Consider the following 17914-nt stretch of genomic DNA (forward strand, 5'->3'; position numbering starts at 1 on the left):
GTTCGGTTTGAACAAATTGCCATACAAATCATATGCAACATACATAGAGCTGGTGCCATGTATCTCACACAAGAGAAAATCACTATAATAAATACATGTGAGAAACAAAAAATAGCACTATAACAGCAAAAGGTAACGCTGATGGTCAAACAGGCTCGAGAGGGTTGAAGGGGGAAATTGTGGGTAGGATAAATGCCTATTAAAATACTTTAGTCAATATTCCATTACTAAAACACAGTGAACACATGGCTGCATGAGATGCATCAACAATAAAAGGCCCTACAAGCTTGCAAAGGCTGGTTGTAGCCTATGCATAGAATCTATATTGTATCTCTGAAAGCAAACCATCAAGAAACGCAAAGGGTTTTTTTCTGTGATCAGACCTCCATATTAACTGGGCACTCAAGTTTTTGTTTCCTGTTTATGAATTTATCTAGGTAAAAATGTTTTGGTTTTTTTCCGAAGATTTTACAGAGCTTTCTTAGTACTGAGTTGTTATTACTTTCTAAAGATGACCATGCACTGGAGGGGTGGTCTACATTTATATTTAATTCATACATATGTTTTTGATGGTGGGAGGAAACGGACGTAAACATGGGGAAAACATGGAAAACTCCACACAGAAGGGACCAGGAACGGCCTAGGGTTCAAACCCAGGACCTTCTTGCTGTGAGGCAACAGTGCTAACCACTGGGCCACCATGCCACCTTATTAATCCACCATCTCCAACCCCATCAGAGATGCTGTCCACAGAAAAATGTGAGCAATACGCTACATTCTTCAATAATAAAATTGCCATTAGATTGCCTCAAGATCCAGAAATGAACCTACTGTCCGGTTCTCCATAAATACCACTGGAGCCATGTCTCACTTTGACCCTCAAGACCTTAAAAAACTAGACAATATTGCTGGGCAGCTCATGTCCTCCACCTGCTGTTTGGATCTTCTCCCTACCATATTTTTCAAAACAGTTTTTAATTGCTTAGCACCTGAGGTATTAGAAATCATTAACTGCTCTCTTCAGTCAGGTATGTTTCCTGCAGCATTTAAACCAGCTGTCATTAAACCACTTCTGATAAAGAGCAACCTTGATGTGACAGTTACTGCCAACTATAGGCCCATCTCCAATTTACCATTCCTCGGCAAAATACTTGAAAAAACAATTTATTCTTAGCTTAACAACTATTTAACATCAAGCAACCTTCTAGCCATTTATCAATCAGGTTTTCGATCTCAACATAGCACAGAAACAGCACTTATAAAAGTTGTGAATGATCTGCATATGAACATAAATTCTAATAAATGATCTGTTCTTGTGCCCCTGGATGTCAGTGTCGCCTTCAACACTGTTGACCATATTTTACTAGAGAGATTAGAAAAATGGGTCAGCCTATCTGGCCCAGTTCTCAACTGGTTTAGAGCTTACCTACAGGACAAGCAGTTCTTTGTGACCATTACTCAAAATCTGTAGGAGTAGCAAAAAAAAACAAAAACAGATTTGGACAAAATTCAAAAAGGCAGAAACTATTTCTAGGCTCGAATGGACACGGCTTCGATTTTAAATTCATCTGGACCCACAGAATGAAGGGGGGAAAAAGAATTTCGTTTTTGAGACTTAAGGTTCAAAAGATAAATGGCAAAAATGTAAAGTTTGATGTTATAGAGCCAGAGTCTGTAGGTGAGAGTTCCAAACTATCTGCCAAGTTTGGGAACTGTAGCTGTTACGGTTTCTGAGACCCAAATACTTTTAGGGCCGAAGACAAATGATAATAATCCTAACAGATACGATAGGGTTCCAGCAGCTTTGCTGCTTAGACCCCTAACAAACAGCAATGTCTCAAGACATCATAAAATTAAACAAAGATAACAATAATAAGATAATACAATAAATAGGTATAAAATCATCATCAATGCAAAACTCTATGTGGGTGTAACCATTGAAGTCAGGATCAGAACGAATATGCTAGTTTGAAAAGGTGTATCTTGGGATGGGATTTGAAGGTGGAAAGAGTCAATATTGCGAATGTCTTGGAGAGAGTTCAAGAGGCAGGGGGCAGAACGACTGACCCCATGGTAGTCAAGTGGGCAGATGGTGTAGTGAGTTGGACCAAAGACCAAAACCCCAGGCTTAAACCCAAACTTCGCTGACAAACCCATTTAGTCTCACTTTGTGAGAGAGGATACTTACAAGCATTGGTCCCTGCAGTGCTATTAGTATGACACCTTTCAGTGTCCGGGTGGCGTAGCAGTCTATTTCGTTGCCTACCAACAAGGGGATCGCTGGTTCGAATCCCAGTGTTACCTCCAGCTTGGTTGGGCATCCCTACAGACACAATTGGCCGTGTCTGCGGGTGGGAAGCCAGATGTGGGTATGTGTCCTAGTCGCTACACTAGCTCCTCCTCTGGTCGGTCGGGACACCTGTTCAGGGAGGAGGGGGAACTGGGGGGAATAGTGTGATCCTCCCACGTGCTATGTCCCCCTGGTGAAACTTCTCACTGTCAGGTGAAAAGAAATGGCTGGTGACTCCAAATGTATCGGAGGAGGCATGTGGTAGTCTACAGCCCTCCCCAGATCGGCAGAGGGGGTGGAGCAGCGAGCGGGACAGCTCGGAAGAGCAGGATAATTGGCCAAGTACAATTGGGGAGAAAAAGGGGGAACCCCCCCCCCAAAAAAAGTATGGCACCTTTCATATCAATTAATAGGGAGAGGTTGTTTCTTCTGAATAATCCTGCTACCTTTAGATGGGTTTTTAGCGTGCATATTCTTGTATTTGTACCGTGCAAGATCACAAAGGTGAATGCACTGTGCACTTATGTTGGTACTTGTGCAGGGTAATCCAGGATTGATGTCCTTATATTTGAATTGGTAACTGTTCAAGGTAACCAAAGTTGAATGTCCTGTATACTTTTAGTGGTAACTGTACAAAGTGAACAGAGGTGAATGTCCTTGTTGAAAATACACATGAATGTGTGCAGTTAAAAAGGGATTCACAAATAATCATTAGGCGGGTTTCCACTGCAGTTTTGCAAAAAATGGGAGCAATTTAAAAAAAAAGCTGACAAAACACAACAGCATATGGTATGACTTTCCATTGAGTGATGTCATGTGATTAAAGCTGGGTTTTCTCCTCTCCCGATAGTCTCCAAGACCTGATAAGTGTTGGCACGGTGATTTCGATTGCATGCTCCACAATAGACGTGGTAGTGTTTAATCAAAGCTGACGAGGACATGTGATGCATGCAATGATGGAAAGCCAAACCCTTTATACCCGGCAGTGGCCACGTATCTGGGATTTATGGGGGGGGTCATTGTCCGCAATGATTTTAAAGAGGTCCTGTGGATCCAAAACTTCAGAATGACCCGCATAACATTTGATGAGTTACACAACACAACATGATCCCTTGTGGTGCCTGCCGTATCATGCCCAAGGGAGCCAGTTCCAACCGAGAAGCGCATAGCCATCACTCTTTATAAGGTGCCATGCCACATCTGACGGCCCATTATTCCGAAACCCCAACAGTCTGAAAAATGTCCCATTTGACTAAGAGGCCATTCATCCAACAACCTGTTATCCTGAGCACAAAAGCCCACTGCTCTGAAAATACACACTTGCCCCCGAGTTTTTTGCCCTTAATTTCTTAGTTGCGAAGATACCATTAATTGCAAGAATAGGAGGTGTAAGGTTAAAAGCACTTGTGAAAATTTAATCTCTACTTCACCAGAAATATCAACTCTTGTATTTATCTCTGGACAGTTCAGATCAATGATTCACAATGGAGAGTGTGTATTTTCGGAGCATTGGGTTTTTCTTTTTGGGATAACGGGCTTTTGGCCCTATGGGACATTTTTCGGAATATTGATGTTTCAGAATAATGGTCTGTCGGAACGATGGGCAGTCCCCCTTTAGGTGTGGCTACCTTCACTTAAATGTGAAAAATGTGTTTCCATTTCAATTTTATGAAAAATCATCAACCATCTCATGCAAGCGTATAAGCTTTTTTGCAATATTTATTTTTTCGAAATTCACGTGTTTCCATTACTCGTTTTTTAGTTTGCCATTTCAAATTGCGCATTAAGCAAGTTAATGGAAACCCATAAGAATAATTTTGATTCTAAGCAAGTACTCATAAAAACTATGCATATGTATACAGAACTGGTTTGTTTCCTCTTTGAATTCACTGACTTATTCGGGATCTAATGAGCATCGAGTACCACTGAACATACCTTTTGCGATTTGGTTTAAGTTGTTTTGTTGTTTTTTCATTTGTCATTTTCATTCTTGATTCATTGTTTAATTCTTTCAACTGTTATTTTCTGTTTTATAAGTTGTTGTATTGTTTGGCACCTAAGGCCACTTCAAAAAAAAGTTTCTTTTCAACTGTTTCTTGTTTGTTTATCGATTGTTTATTTCTCTATTCTGTCTCAAAAACATGGACATTCTGACTAAAACATTTCTAATGGGAGCAGAAAAAGTTAACAGTGACTGGGGAAAAAAAAGTGTACTTGACAGACTCTTTGTAATCTTATAAAATGTAAAACATGCACTTAATGTCACTCTTCTTAGTCACATGAAAATTAAAGCTTTATTCTACGAGTGAAAAATGCTAAAATTGAACAGATGGCATGTTTATTTCACTAAATACATTAGTTAAAAGTTAAAATAAGATCGATAATTGCATTACTCCACTACTGTGCCAAAAACAAACTAAACTGGCAATACAGGGAAATGTGAATTGAGATGAACTATGTTGGATTCTCCTCCTCTAATGAGGACAGTACATTGTGTCTTGTTTACTTACTTTGTCCCACAATGACTGAAGTTCTTCCTGACCTCCAAGATCCCAGAACATTAGACGGGCCTTGCTTACATCGATTGTGCCAACTGTGGAGGAAAACGAGATATGATTAAATATGACTTTGCCTGACAATAACAGCACCATAACAACTCTTCAGCTCTGCCTTCAACATAATCCAACAGCATCAGAGGATCAGCAAATTCAGAGAATTTCAAGTCCCATCCCCACTTATTTACTGGATCTATTACCTTTATTGTAATAGACCTCAAACTGTATGGGTTGACAACACAATATTAGCCACTATCACTACCAGTACTTGTGCAACCCAGGGATGCGTACTGAGCCCAATTCTCTACATTCTCTACTAAACTGACGGTTAGAAATGATCCTGTAACCTTGTATTTCAAATGTACAGCACCCCACACCCCCTGCATAGCACACAAGCCTGCTTGGGGAGTTTTATCCACTCTACCGTAGCAGGGAACAAAATACCTCACTGAAAGTCTCTGTCCATATCTGTGTAACCACATCCCATTGAATGTCATTGTGTGTTAATCTATGAGTGTATTCAAATATGTATGGAAGTATACTGGTATTTCAATGTACAGACTGTGGCAAAAAAAATAAATTAAAAAAAAATCCTCAAGCAAATTTCCTCTAGCTATCTATCCATCTATCTATCAATCACCCAGTTATAATGTAATTCTACGAGAGATTGAGTAAAGGTGGTTTATGCTGTCAAATACCTTGGTATTACACTGGTCACCATAGACATTCAATCATATTGCCAACAGAGCCTCTCGGTTATCTGCACACTAAAAAAACTGTCTGTCCTGTTGTGGAAATTTACCTGTAAACACTCTGGACTCAGATATAATAACATAAAACAATGATAGATGATAATAAAAGACAATTAGTACTGTACAATATAGGGCAAGACAAGACAAATAGTATTATACAATATGAGAATACCTCCTTGCATTCGCACTGAACAAAGGAGTCTTCTCCCTTATATTCCTTTTTCCTTAGACAAAGAAACATTTATTGATTTGTCAACTTAAACCATGCATTTTCCCTATGTTGTATCATAGTTTGGTTAAACATGTGGTCATCGCCAATTAGATAAGAGTACAAGACACTGCAAAACGCTTCCATATATGGACCCAGATAGAGACTTTCAGAGCGCTTTCTATATGATTTACCCCATGTCAGGTCCCAGTACAATAGTAACAGGACAATCCTTACTGCTCTCTTCTCTAGGGGGTTCAGAGCCTAACACCAGATGAAACAGACCTCTTTTAAGCAGATTTGACCAACATGGTATAGAGAATCAAATACATTATGAATAAATAACTCCTAATGCTTCATGCCAATTTTCCTTCAGAGTCCCATCCTACCTCCTCCAATGTTGTAGCATTGTTGAATCATTCCCATTTTTTTCAGTATGCTTAGTCACCATCAGAACATACGCAACCACAAAAATAATTGATCTTGAACCCTCCAATCTATCAGACTACTTCGCCGCTGCTAGAATACCACCTATGATTGCATAAGACTCAGAACACCATCAAATGATGGTTTGCTTCAGCAAACTTCAGCTTTGTTCCCACGCCACATATGCCCTAAAACACTCTTCTTACATTGTGATTCCTGCTCGAGTACAGGAAAATGTTCGTTACGTTAATTTTTTTTTTTGTTGTGTCTTGTATGTCTCTTATTGTATCATGTTTTTGCTGATCTAGCCCTGTGATGGCCTGGCAGCCTGTCCAAGGTGTCTCCCTGCCTGCTGCCCAATGACTGCTGGGATAGGCTCCAGCATTCCCGTGACCCCAGTTGGGATAAGCGGCTTGGATAATGTATGGATAGATTTTGATGACTTGTTTGTGTTGCAAATCTGTACTGACTGTAAAAAAGAATTTATTCTCCGAGGACAATAGTCCATCTATCTATCTATCTATCTATCTATCTATCTATCTATCTATCTATCTATCTATCTATCTATCTATCTATCTAAACAAATTATAACCTTACACAAACTGCAAGTGTTGAAGACTTCATGAGCAGCATAGTTAAAAATGGATTTGATAACCCTTACTATTCAGGCCAACTGTCGTGGTGATCTTCGACAAACTCATTCCCTTGTAGTTCTTACTGAACTTTGTTTTAGTCTGCTCCAGAAAGGTCTGTTGGGAAAGATAACATTACGTTTGATAAAGCAGTAACTTTGTGAACAAGTTCAGCAAGGTGAATTCATTTCAGAATGGTAATAAATTATGCTAGACAGAAACACAACACTAATTTTTTTGTCTCCATATGCCTGGAATCATTAAACAGCAGACTAAGCACATGATTACAAGGGTCAACAAAGCTTTTCCCACAAGACAGGACTAATAAGACTGTCATTACTTTGCTGGCAAATTCATCAGGGAAAAAAAAAGAAAGATTGTTACCAACCGTTTTTCCTGCATTATCCAGTCCAAGGATCAAGATACAGTATTCGTCTTTTTGGAACATATATTTATACAACCCAGATAGCAGCGTATACATCCTTATCGAAATTGTAAACTAATTGCCAACCATTTGCTAACTCTGGCTAATGTTGATTAGCTAGCGAGGCTTGGCTTAGCTTAGCTTAGCTTAGTTTAGCTTACTTTAGGTTGGTTTACAAACGAGACTAAAAATTGCACCTGTGCATACATCTGTAGTGGCATAATAAACTAAGCTGGGGCATTTAACTTTGGATGGTTCTATAAAACAGCTTTATATTTTGCATGTAGACTACTTCAACATTTTGGCTTCTCTCTTCCTTTGGTAAACATGGCAGTGACGTTGATGCAACGTAAACAGACTGGGATTTTCAGAACTATGGGAGTTGAAGTAAATATAATCTAATGTGGCATTTCAATCTATTGAGTTTGAGTTCAATAAAAACTACATTTCCCAGATAACATTTCGTTGTTTCTCGAGGGTCATGTGCAAATACCTATGACGCATTCGAGCGCTCCTCACCAAACTGAGTCCAACATACTAACACACAGGTTATTGTAATGATACCCGACTTAACGAGTTGTGCGTTTGACCATATGAAACTATGGAGGACAAACATCAAAATGATTCGTCTCTGCTTATTACCTATATTTATTTCACATTTATTTATTTATTCATTTATTTCTGTAAATATTTCTTAAAGGATTTCCATATTTTCCATGCAGTTAAATTCATTTATTTCCATATGAATTTATCTTTTTTTTATTTTTAAAGATACATTTTCAATTTCATTGACAAATTTATTTCTCTGTTCACAATTGGTTTCCGACGACTGTAAGACCGACGACTGTTTTCAAGTCCTCTGGAATATTACTGCTATGAGTTCATAGTGTTCAAATGGTTTAGGTTGGAAACAGCGAGATGGATGTTGAAAAGAACTAACTTTTTGTTTTGTTTTATATAAGACGTGAAAAAGCCCAATTTACACAAGTGCAAAATTGAGAAATTATAAAATCACTAGAGCTGAGTGAAAAGTAAGCAGTTACTAATAATCATTTGTTTGTACACATTAATCCTCATTGATACTCTTGAAGTTATCTTAGTGCAAGCATCCAGGTTTTTTTTTATTATTATTATTTATTTTAAGCTTATATTATATTTTACACAGTTAAGTCACCTTTCTGCATGAATTCTGTTCGGTTATTCATGTCACTATTGGTGACCTGCCCGTTGGGCATTTACATTAATTACACTGGACATAATATGGTCCTGTGATGGCCTGACTGCCTGTCCAGGGTGTCTCCCCACCTGCCGCCCAATGAATGCTGGGATAGGCTCCGGCATCCTCACGACCCTGAGAACAGGATAAGCGGTTTGGATAATGGGTGGATGGATAATATGCGCTATGATATTACTACTCGGGTTCCTATGGTGTAGTCTTGACACATGAATATATCTGCCAGTTGCTGACTCTTGTAAGCTGCTTTAGATGAGAGTCTTTGCTTAATTAGAAAGTGTAAATGTAAGAGACTTTCCCCACAACCCTGTTGGACTATTTCTTTCCTCTTTTTTTGTACATTGTACATTTTTGTACATTAAACAATATAAATATCGAGAAAAAAAGGAATTACCTCCTGTACAACACGTTCATATAGTTGAGTTGCCATAATAGAATTCACGGGTGGTTTGGCAGTCAAGCAAAATATTTATTTAGTTCCAAGAAACATACCAAGGTAAGTCGAAATTACATAAATGTTTGGCAAAAAAAATGTGCAAAAGAAATAGCAATGAATAAAAATATTACTATTAGTAATGCAAGTTAATGATATAGACACTGCACTATGTGCTCTTGTTAGATGGGTCTTACACTTACTCCTTTCAGTAAAGAATAAGGGAGTGGTGTGCATCCTTCTCGTCACATAACAAAATCCCATGTTACTCCACCTACAACCAGTGGAAGAACACGCTAGAAGTAAGCCTCCCGGTGACATCGCTTGACCTTTGGCCATTGTGCTCTGTTTCGGAAGTGTGGCACCTTGTTACATTTGTATTGCTCTGCACACATTCGTAAAAGGTCTGTGGATTTTCTGATCTCCGTTACAGTCCATCAGCTTTGTGCATGCAGAAGTCATCACTAGGATGCATAACAGTGATATTCTGGAAGCAGGTGCTGCCTGGTGTTGCTGTGGTCTTGGTGATCAGGGAGTAGTTTTGTGTGTCAGGAGGCAAGGAGGAGGTTGTGGGGGACAGCACTGCTGGACTGATTGTGGAGATGTCAGTGGAATCCAATCTTATATGCACATAAAAATATACACAAGAAAATACATTAAATGTACTTTTTATTATGTTTTATTGTGTTTTTCACCAGTTAGTAGTCTCAGTGTAATTTTGTTGCCTTTATATGGCTGACATATGGTATTGCTATTGCACATAAATATTGCTGCATAATTATCCTAAATGCTTGTCTCCAGGTTGGATTCCCTGCAAAATCTGATGAAACAATTTACAGCGAACAGATGGGGTACATAGCCACAATTACAGATTCATTACTTCATCGCTCACAAACACCTGTTTTCCCAAAACACCACAACATCTCCCAATTTTATATTCAAAACAAATACATGAGCAACCAGAGGGGGAATGTAGATCTTATGTCATTATTCAGTGAAACACTACTGCTTTTGTCCACAGGGTTATGCAAAGTCAACAAAAATCTAAAACTCCTCTTAGCAGCTTTAACCAATGAAGGAATGATAGAACAAGGCTGACCTTGTTCCACTGAACTCTGCAGAAATTATTGCTATTTACTGTGTGATCTACAGTGTGTTGTCTATAACCGCAGTGAATGACACTATACTTGTTTTACCTATACTGAGCTTAGTTTTCAGATGTGATATCAGGGGATATCTATCCTGTCTACAGAACTGCCCAGAGAAATCATCCATGTCCACTGTCCATACAGCCACCCCACCAAACTCCTTGTGTTTCAGATAGTCGACCTACAGGAGGAACAGGGGAGAGTAACACATCTGAATTTTATTTTAAATCGATTGGAAAGAAACTCAAATCTGGAGGGAACTATGAATATAGCTTCATACTTCTCTGTGAGGGTCATGTACTTTGGCATCATAGCGTTTCTGGTTGTCATAGCCCAGCCACTCATTTCCTTTAACAGCATAGGGAATATTCTGACCATCGATCCACTGGACTGTGGTCCCTTTGAGAAATGAGCAGGTCTGAGGAAGGAGCAGCATATGGCACACACCCATGACACTTTGCAAAAGTTTAAAAGTGCTTTTATTGTCATTATTGTTGGTGATGATGTAGCATCTACATGAGGGTGCAAACCACCCCGCAGCCTTTGGGGAAGCTTCCTTTTTGTGTTTTGGGACATGTCTATGCCTCAGAGAGAACTTACAATGAGGATTTATAATGACAATGAAACATCCATGACACAAGCATATATACTTACTCTATATCAAAAGATGTGAGTTTCATAGAAAAAATAGCAAAACAAACAACACAGAATAGAGCACAACAATTGTCTGGCAGCTAAGAAATGGATAGGTCACCTGCAAAGGCCATACAGCAATACAATGGACTATATAATAAATAGATGCATGAACATGGTAAATATAAACTAAAATAAATAAATAAATAGGAATAAATTAAGAAGAATGAATAAATTCTTCTCTTATGGTCAGTTTGCTTTTGTGACCCCCCCCCATAAATAAATGAAAATAATCCCAAATCATGTTTTCAGGAGAGCTCTCCATTACTCCCCCGTAATTCGCACCTTTATCAATATTGCGTATAAAGATAGATAGACAGATCGATAGAGGGAGAGAGAGAGACTCGCTGATCCTGTTACCTCATAGTAGGACCAGAGGCCAGTCTGTTGGGTATATGGTCCAGGTTTGGCAAGGCCGCTGACAGGTGCACCTGGGCCTCTCTCTGCTGTGGAGAGGGTAAAAGAACGTCCATAGGTGGAAAATCCCATTAACAGCGTCCCTGCCAGGGCTCCTTCGTTAAGCCAGTATTGCATAACAGAATCCTAGCGGGGATGAGACAGGTCATTACTGAGGATATACCTATATTAATATCTATAGCTGTGTTTCTATATTTATGTCTATAGTATCTATGTCTAAATCTATGTATTGAGCCAGTGAGCTAAAACTTGGCTCACTGGCTCAATTGCCTTCACCCCCAGTTCCCAATGCATTATCCAGGCATTATTAAAGTTCTCTTTAGAAATTATAATAATGAGTGTCCGGGTGGCGTGGCGTGGCAGTCTATTCCGTTGCCTACCAACACAGGGATCATCGGTTCGAATGCCTGTGTTACCTCTGGTTTGGTCGGGTATCCCTACAGACACAATTGGCTGTATACACGGGTGGGAAGCCGGATTTGGGTATGTGTCCTGGTTGCTGCACTAGCGCCTTTTCTGGTCAGCCAGGGTGCCTGTTCGGGTGGGAGGGGAACTGGGGGGAATAGTGTGATCCTCCCGCATGCTACGTTCCCTTGGTGAAACTCCTCACTGTCAGGTGAGAAGAAGTGGCTGGCGACTCCACATGTATCGGAGGAGGCATGTGGTAGTCTGCAGCAGCCCTCCCCAGATCGGCAGAGGGGGTGGAGCAACGACCGGGACGGCTGGAAGAGTGGGGTAACTGGCCGGATACAACTGGGGGAAAAAAAGTGTGTGTGGGGGGGTGATAATAATGATATCATGGATATTTGTTACTTTAAAATGTTTTCCTACTATGCTGGTTGTGTTTTCAGCTGTGAGTTTCCCATGGTGCAGCAGGCTTTGGTGAGCTGCCAATCCATCCTCACCCAAGTGGAGGTCAAAGGTAACACTGATGAATTTGGGTTACCTTGACCCACACACATGCAGACAAAAACACACACATAGACATGCACACATACCCCCACAAAGGTAAACAAAGAGGTGCCAGTAGAACAACATTCTATCAGCTAATGGCAAAACCAGTTAAAGATGAGCCGACGCCAGAGCTGCCCTTACTTTGAAATCTGCTGATTTCATATCCTGTATCGATCACATTTGTTTCTGGTGTCACTGTTGTGGAGAGAATCAGCTGTCTGTTCCCACTGCTCTTGCGTTCAGCCTCAAAAGCCTCCGAAAGCTCAGGGAAATTCAAAGAGAAAATGGAGCCCACTCTAATATCAGATAGAATTACTAATCAACAGTAATTGTGATGTACAGTGGTGGACAGTCATAGTGAAGGCAATTGGACATTCGTGTGTTTTTAATGATATCCACTTTTGTCTGGTTTCTATAAAATACAATCCAGAGTTAAGTATGTTAAACTGAGACAGGCCATTTTTACTTTTTAGTCTTGAGCGCTGCCACCTCTGTCTCCTGTACCACGATGAAGAGAAAGCCTACATTGAACTATTGAATCACATCTTCATGGCCGTTTTTAGCCCGAATGAGAGAATAACTGAATGAAAGACAGTCTATCAGCTAGACACCATGTCTCTGCATAGCTGATTCACCATGGTCCATGGTGACTGTGGGTCCATAGAAAGTCTCAATTTGTCTTAAGTCAAAAAAAAGACATGCATGTTAAGGTTAATACTCCTGTCTGTGCCCCTGACCAAGGCAATGAAAAGAAGAACTGGAGTTGGTCCCCGGGTGCTGCAGCTGCCCACTGCTCCTATACAATAGGATGAGTTGAATGTAGAAGACAAATTCGTTACAAGAATACAACGACAAAATAAAGTGGCTTTCTTCTTCTTTCTTCTTAAATTCAATTATGCAGATAAAAGTCATTAATAAGCATTATAATGTCTAAAATCAGATTTGGCACAGTCTCAAATATGAAAGCCAATTAATATCACTTTAAATAAAAAAGGATTGATTTGAATTTGGATGTGACGGAATTACTGATAATTTGGAAAACTTTTGAGGAAAGGGGACAGTGCTTTTGCAAACGTACCTTACAAAGCAGAGTAAACCTCTACTTGTCTTCTGGGGGACCTCTGTGTGATCTTAAGTACACCCAGTCCAAATCCAGACCGTCAAAGCCATGAATCCTTAGGAATTTGTTAGCTGACTGGATGAATGTCCGATGGTTGTCTGCATCAGACATCATGCTTGAGAACCTAGGATGGATGAGCAGGTGGCTATACACTATAGAAAACTCTCCCATTTCAAATAATTATGGATCACTAATAAATAGCAAAAGACAGAAATTAAAAAAGTAATACAATTCTATTAATAGGTCATTTGTTTAGGTTCCCCCCCTCCCCTTTTTCTCCCCAATTGTATGCAGCCAATCACCCTACTCTTCCGAGCCTTCCCGGTCGCTGCTCCACCCCCTCTGCCGAGCTGGGGAGGGCTGCAGACTACCACATGCCTCCTCTGATACACGTGGAGTCGCCAGCTGCTTCTTTTCACCTGACAACGAGGAGTTTCACCAGGGGGATGTAGCACATGGGAAGATCATGCTATTCCCCCCAATCCCCCCCCCTCAAAACAGGCGTCCCGGCCAACCAGAGGAGGCACTAGTGCGGCGACCAGGACACATACCCACATCCGGCTTCCCACCCGCAGACATGGCCAATTGTGTTTGTAAGGATGCCCAACCAAGCCAGAGGTAACATGGGAATTCGAACCGGCGATCCCTGTGTTGGTAAGCAACGGAATAGACCGCTACGCTACCTGGACGCCCCCTAATAGATCACTTGTAGCTGTTCCTCCATGCCAGCACTAGATGGAAGACAGTCACATAAAGATAAGAACAAAGATCCAACTCACTGAGACCTGCTATAGCCTGCTTCTCTAACTGACAACAAAGTCCTCAGCCTTGATCTCCTGAGCTCATTGTGGAACAATATAAAAATATGGATTATGAAAGAAAGAGAGACAGAAAATGACTTGATTGAATATTTTGTCTAACTTGTATTGGCAACTATTTTTAAACATGAAAATCTGAACATTGAAATCTTGCCTCCTCTTCAGTATATTGAATTATTTGTAGAGTGTTTTCTTGTTCCATTCATGTTCAGTGATTTCACTGGCATGATGGCGAAGGTGTAGACTAGGTGGATACACAGGGAAGGATCCATATTCTCTGGCAGGTATCTACCCACACTGCTTTTGTACTGTGACCAGTTCATGAGATAACACACTAGTTTGCTTGTGGCTTCTGGACTGAGGAAAGAAGAAAAAGAGGTTGTTTTTTCATTATAAAAATTGCTGAATAAAACTTGCTGAATAAAATAAACCTGCAATTATTGTGCGGTGCATAGGAACAAAACTACTTACCAGTCTGAATCAATAGATGCAGACCCACTGTAGGAGGCACCATAAAGTATCAGTTCAACAATGCAACATAATAAAAGTGGCTGTATATATACTGGAACATATAACAGTTTTAAATATACACACCAACATAGCTACAGGAGTTGTTTTTTTAACACTTCCACAAAAGCGGTATTACAGACTGACAACTCAGGGAAATTCTTACCAATTGTAGACGTTATTCCTGCATTCATCCTAGACTTGGCTTACTTCTCAGTTTGAGCTCTAAAGTGGAGAAAGAGAAATAATGGGAGTGACGTGTATTAAGATCACCTGAAGCATTACCTCAGATTACTGTCTAGTCACATGGAACAGTGACAGGAAAGTTCACAACATTTACCCCAGCATGTCCCAAAGTAGCCTTGTTCTCTGGAGGAAGATGATGACAGATGTGTTATGTGTTGGATAGTGTTGTGGCGTGAGTTATAGTCAGGAGTCTTTTGTTAGCCTTTGTGTATCGGATGTATAAGTGCAATGAACAACCACAAGCTGTCAAAAGAGTGATATTTGAGTGTAACGTGTCCTCCAATGGATTCAGCACTCTTTTCCGATTACCGTTTCATTTTTCTTTTCTTCTTTTTAAATTAAAACGTATACGCAAGGTCAGAAAAGTTGAGTGGTGCAATCAAAATTAGATTACATTTTATACTTTAGATATCAATGAACAATCAAGCAGCTTAGTTACAAATATATAACATAACTAAGTCTCAACATCCATCCATCCATTATCCAAGCTGCTTATCCGAATTCGGGTCACGGGGACGCTGGAGCCTATCCAAGCAGTCATTGGGCGGCAGGCGGGGAGACACCCTGGACAGGCCGCCAGTCTATCATTTTTTTGTTTTTTTGTTTAGTTTTTTTGCAACCTTCACATTTGGTATTTATGTAACAATATTCAAATACATCTCCAATACAATGCTAAACATATTTTACACTTGTCTCAACAAGAAAGACAAGGATGCCCATTGTGTCCTCAGAGTTTAAAATGTCCCACTTTTACACAGAGTACTGGTGACGTTATAATCATATCTGGAACTCAACGCCTGTTCCATACCTGTATCTTTTCATACCCTTCAGTGTGATGATGATACCTCGATTTAATGGTGACATGCAGGCTTAACAATGAGCATGCCATACTAAACTGTCTTCTTTCTACCCCTAGGGTGAAACTGAGGGCTACGAGCAAAAACAGGTTAGATACCGATGCAGAATGACTGGTTTCATCATATGTTGCATTTTTGATAACATACAATCAAAACACATTCTTTCAGAAACGATGAAAGTACCATTTGAACCTTGTTTGGTCATAAGTTTTTTTTCATGAACAAGCTCAATTTTTCATTAAGGCATATTAACGAAATTTAATTCAACAAACACTCTCAAACTCATATCACGAGCGGGTCAGTTAATATCTGGTAGCCTCGGGGAAATTCTTCAGTTTGGACATGAGCTAAGTATGTTTTTTGAAACTCAGCAATCAACTAAGCTGTATATGTTTTATGCCTATTTTTACGCCTTGTTTTCATAGATCAGCAGTAAGTTGTTCTTATGTTGCCAGGAGGAGAAGATTTGGTGTTAACTACTGCTTTGTTTATACGTCATTAAAAGACTTGTGCAGTCTGGGTGGTGTGGCGGTCTATTCCGTTGCCTACCAACGCGGGGATCGCTGGTTCGAATCCCCGCGTTACCTCCGGCTTGGTCGGGTATCCCTACAGACAAAATTGGCCATGTCTGTAGGTGGGAAGCCGGGTGTGGGTATGTGTCCTGGTCGCTGCACTAGCACCTCCTTTGGTCGGTCGGTGCGCCTGTACTGGGGGGAATAGCGTGATCCTCCCACGCGCTACATTCCCCTGGCGAAACTCCTCACTGTCAGGTGAAAAAAAGCAGCTGGCGACTCCACATGTATCGGAGGAGGCATGTGGTAGTCTGCAGCCTTCCCCGGATTGGCAGAGGGTTGGAGCAGCGACTGAGATGGCTCGGGAGGGGGGTAATTGGCCAAGTGTAGTTGGGGAGAAAATACTACTACTACTACTACTACTACTACTACTACTACTACTTTCGGCTGCTCCTGTTAGGGGTCACCACAGTGGGTCATCCGTTTCCATTTCTTCCTGTCCTCTGCATCTTCTTCTGTCACACCAGCCACCCGCATGTCTTCCCTCACCACATCCATAAACCTCCTCTCTGGCCTTCCTCTTTTCCTCTTCCCTGGCAGCTCCATATTCAGCATCCTTCTCCCAATATATCCAGCATCTCTCCCCCACACATGTCCAAACCGTCTCAAATTGGGGAAAAAAGACTTAATAGACTTGTAAAGACTTCATCATTCCACTCGTAGGTGACCAGCTTATAATTTGCTGTTGATGATGGAGAAGGCATAGATCAGGTTGGTGCAGAGGAAGGGGTCCACGTTTTGTGGAGTGTATTTCCCTTGACCAGGTCTGTACTGGGACCAGTTGGTGAAGTAGCACACCATCTGAGAGGCGGCTCCTTTGTTTTGAAGAGAAAGAACACGGTCAGTCATCTACATGGTGGAAATATGTGAAGAGGCTGCGTGGCTTGCAGGCTCATAAAACATTTGCTACCTATGATCAAGACAAAAACCTAGTATTAGCTAGTATTCTTATGTCATCCCATGTTTGAAAAATAATCTATGTGAGGCATTACTTACCCAGCTGGCATAGTATCAGACACAGCCCTAGGGAGAAAGGAAGAGAATTGAGAGTCAATAGAATATTTACTTTACAGATCCTTTAGATTAAAGGTATTTAGATGATGAGTAAAATCCAAGTTATAATGAGTTACCCGCAAGGATAGTGAGCTTGGTCATCCCGATTTCAAAGTGCACAGGTTCCTTTTTTTTTTTTACTGTAAAAAGGTTAATGGTAATATCATAATGTGTTATCGTGTAAGAGGCAAGATTTGATTTGATTTTTGTTCTGAATGTTTGCATTTAAGAATCCAGACATGCCTTTCTGTTACCATGTTTCTAATTTCTCAACATCCACAAGACTGCATGTTAATAAACAAGCCTAACACTTACCATGTAGAGTACATTGTCTAACACAACCCATAGGTAAATTCATCATAATAAATCTTTGCATTAACAAATGTACACTACTGTGTCCATCAAAAAACTAAAACAAAACAGTGGATTTTAAGTGTGATGTTTCATAAGTGACATATATAAAAAATGTAATTTATTTCATATATTAAGACACTCTGTTTACCCCCTTGAAGAATGGTGTGATGTGAGTCTCCCCTGTGTGCATGTGTAGTCTGTCCTCCTGTCAGAATCAGAAT

The 17914-nt window shown here is 40.3% G+C and overlaps 1 protein-coding gene and 1 pseudogene across 2 annotated transcripts in view; both read right to left on the reverse strand.

The window, feature by feature from the left end:
* The window catches only part of arfrp1 (ADP-ribosylation factor related protein 1), a 52411-nt gene extending 44790 nt beyond the window's left edge, over positions 1 to 7621 (reverse strand). For both annotated transcript variants that reach the window (XM_056273619.1, XM_056273620.1), the window contains exons 1-3: positions 7252 to 7621; positions 6893 to 6980; positions 4801 to 4883 (exon numbers count right to left, since the gene is read on the reverse strand). In XM_056273619.1, the coding sequence (XP_056129594.1) occupies positions 4801 to 4883; positions 6893 to 6980; positions 7252 to 7344 (264 nt within the window). In that variant the 5' untranslated portion in view covers positions 7345 to 7621. The remainder of the gene's footprint in view (positions 1 to 4800; positions 4884 to 6892; positions 6981 to 7251) is intronic.
* Positions 7622 to 9381: 1760 nt separating this feature from the next.
* Positions 9382 to 17441, reverse strand: LOC130131649 (acidic mammalian chitinase-like; annotated as a pseudogene).
* Positions 17442 to 17914: the final 473 nt, after the last annotated feature.

Source organism: Lampris incognitus, chromosome 2 (assembly GCF_029633865.1).
Source record: "Lampris incognitus isolate fLamInc1 chromosome 2, fLamInc1.hap2, whole genome shotgun sequence".
Taxonomy (NCBI): domain Eukaryota; kingdom Metazoa; phylum Chordata; class Actinopteri; order Lampriformes; family Lampridae; genus Lampris; species Lampris incognitus.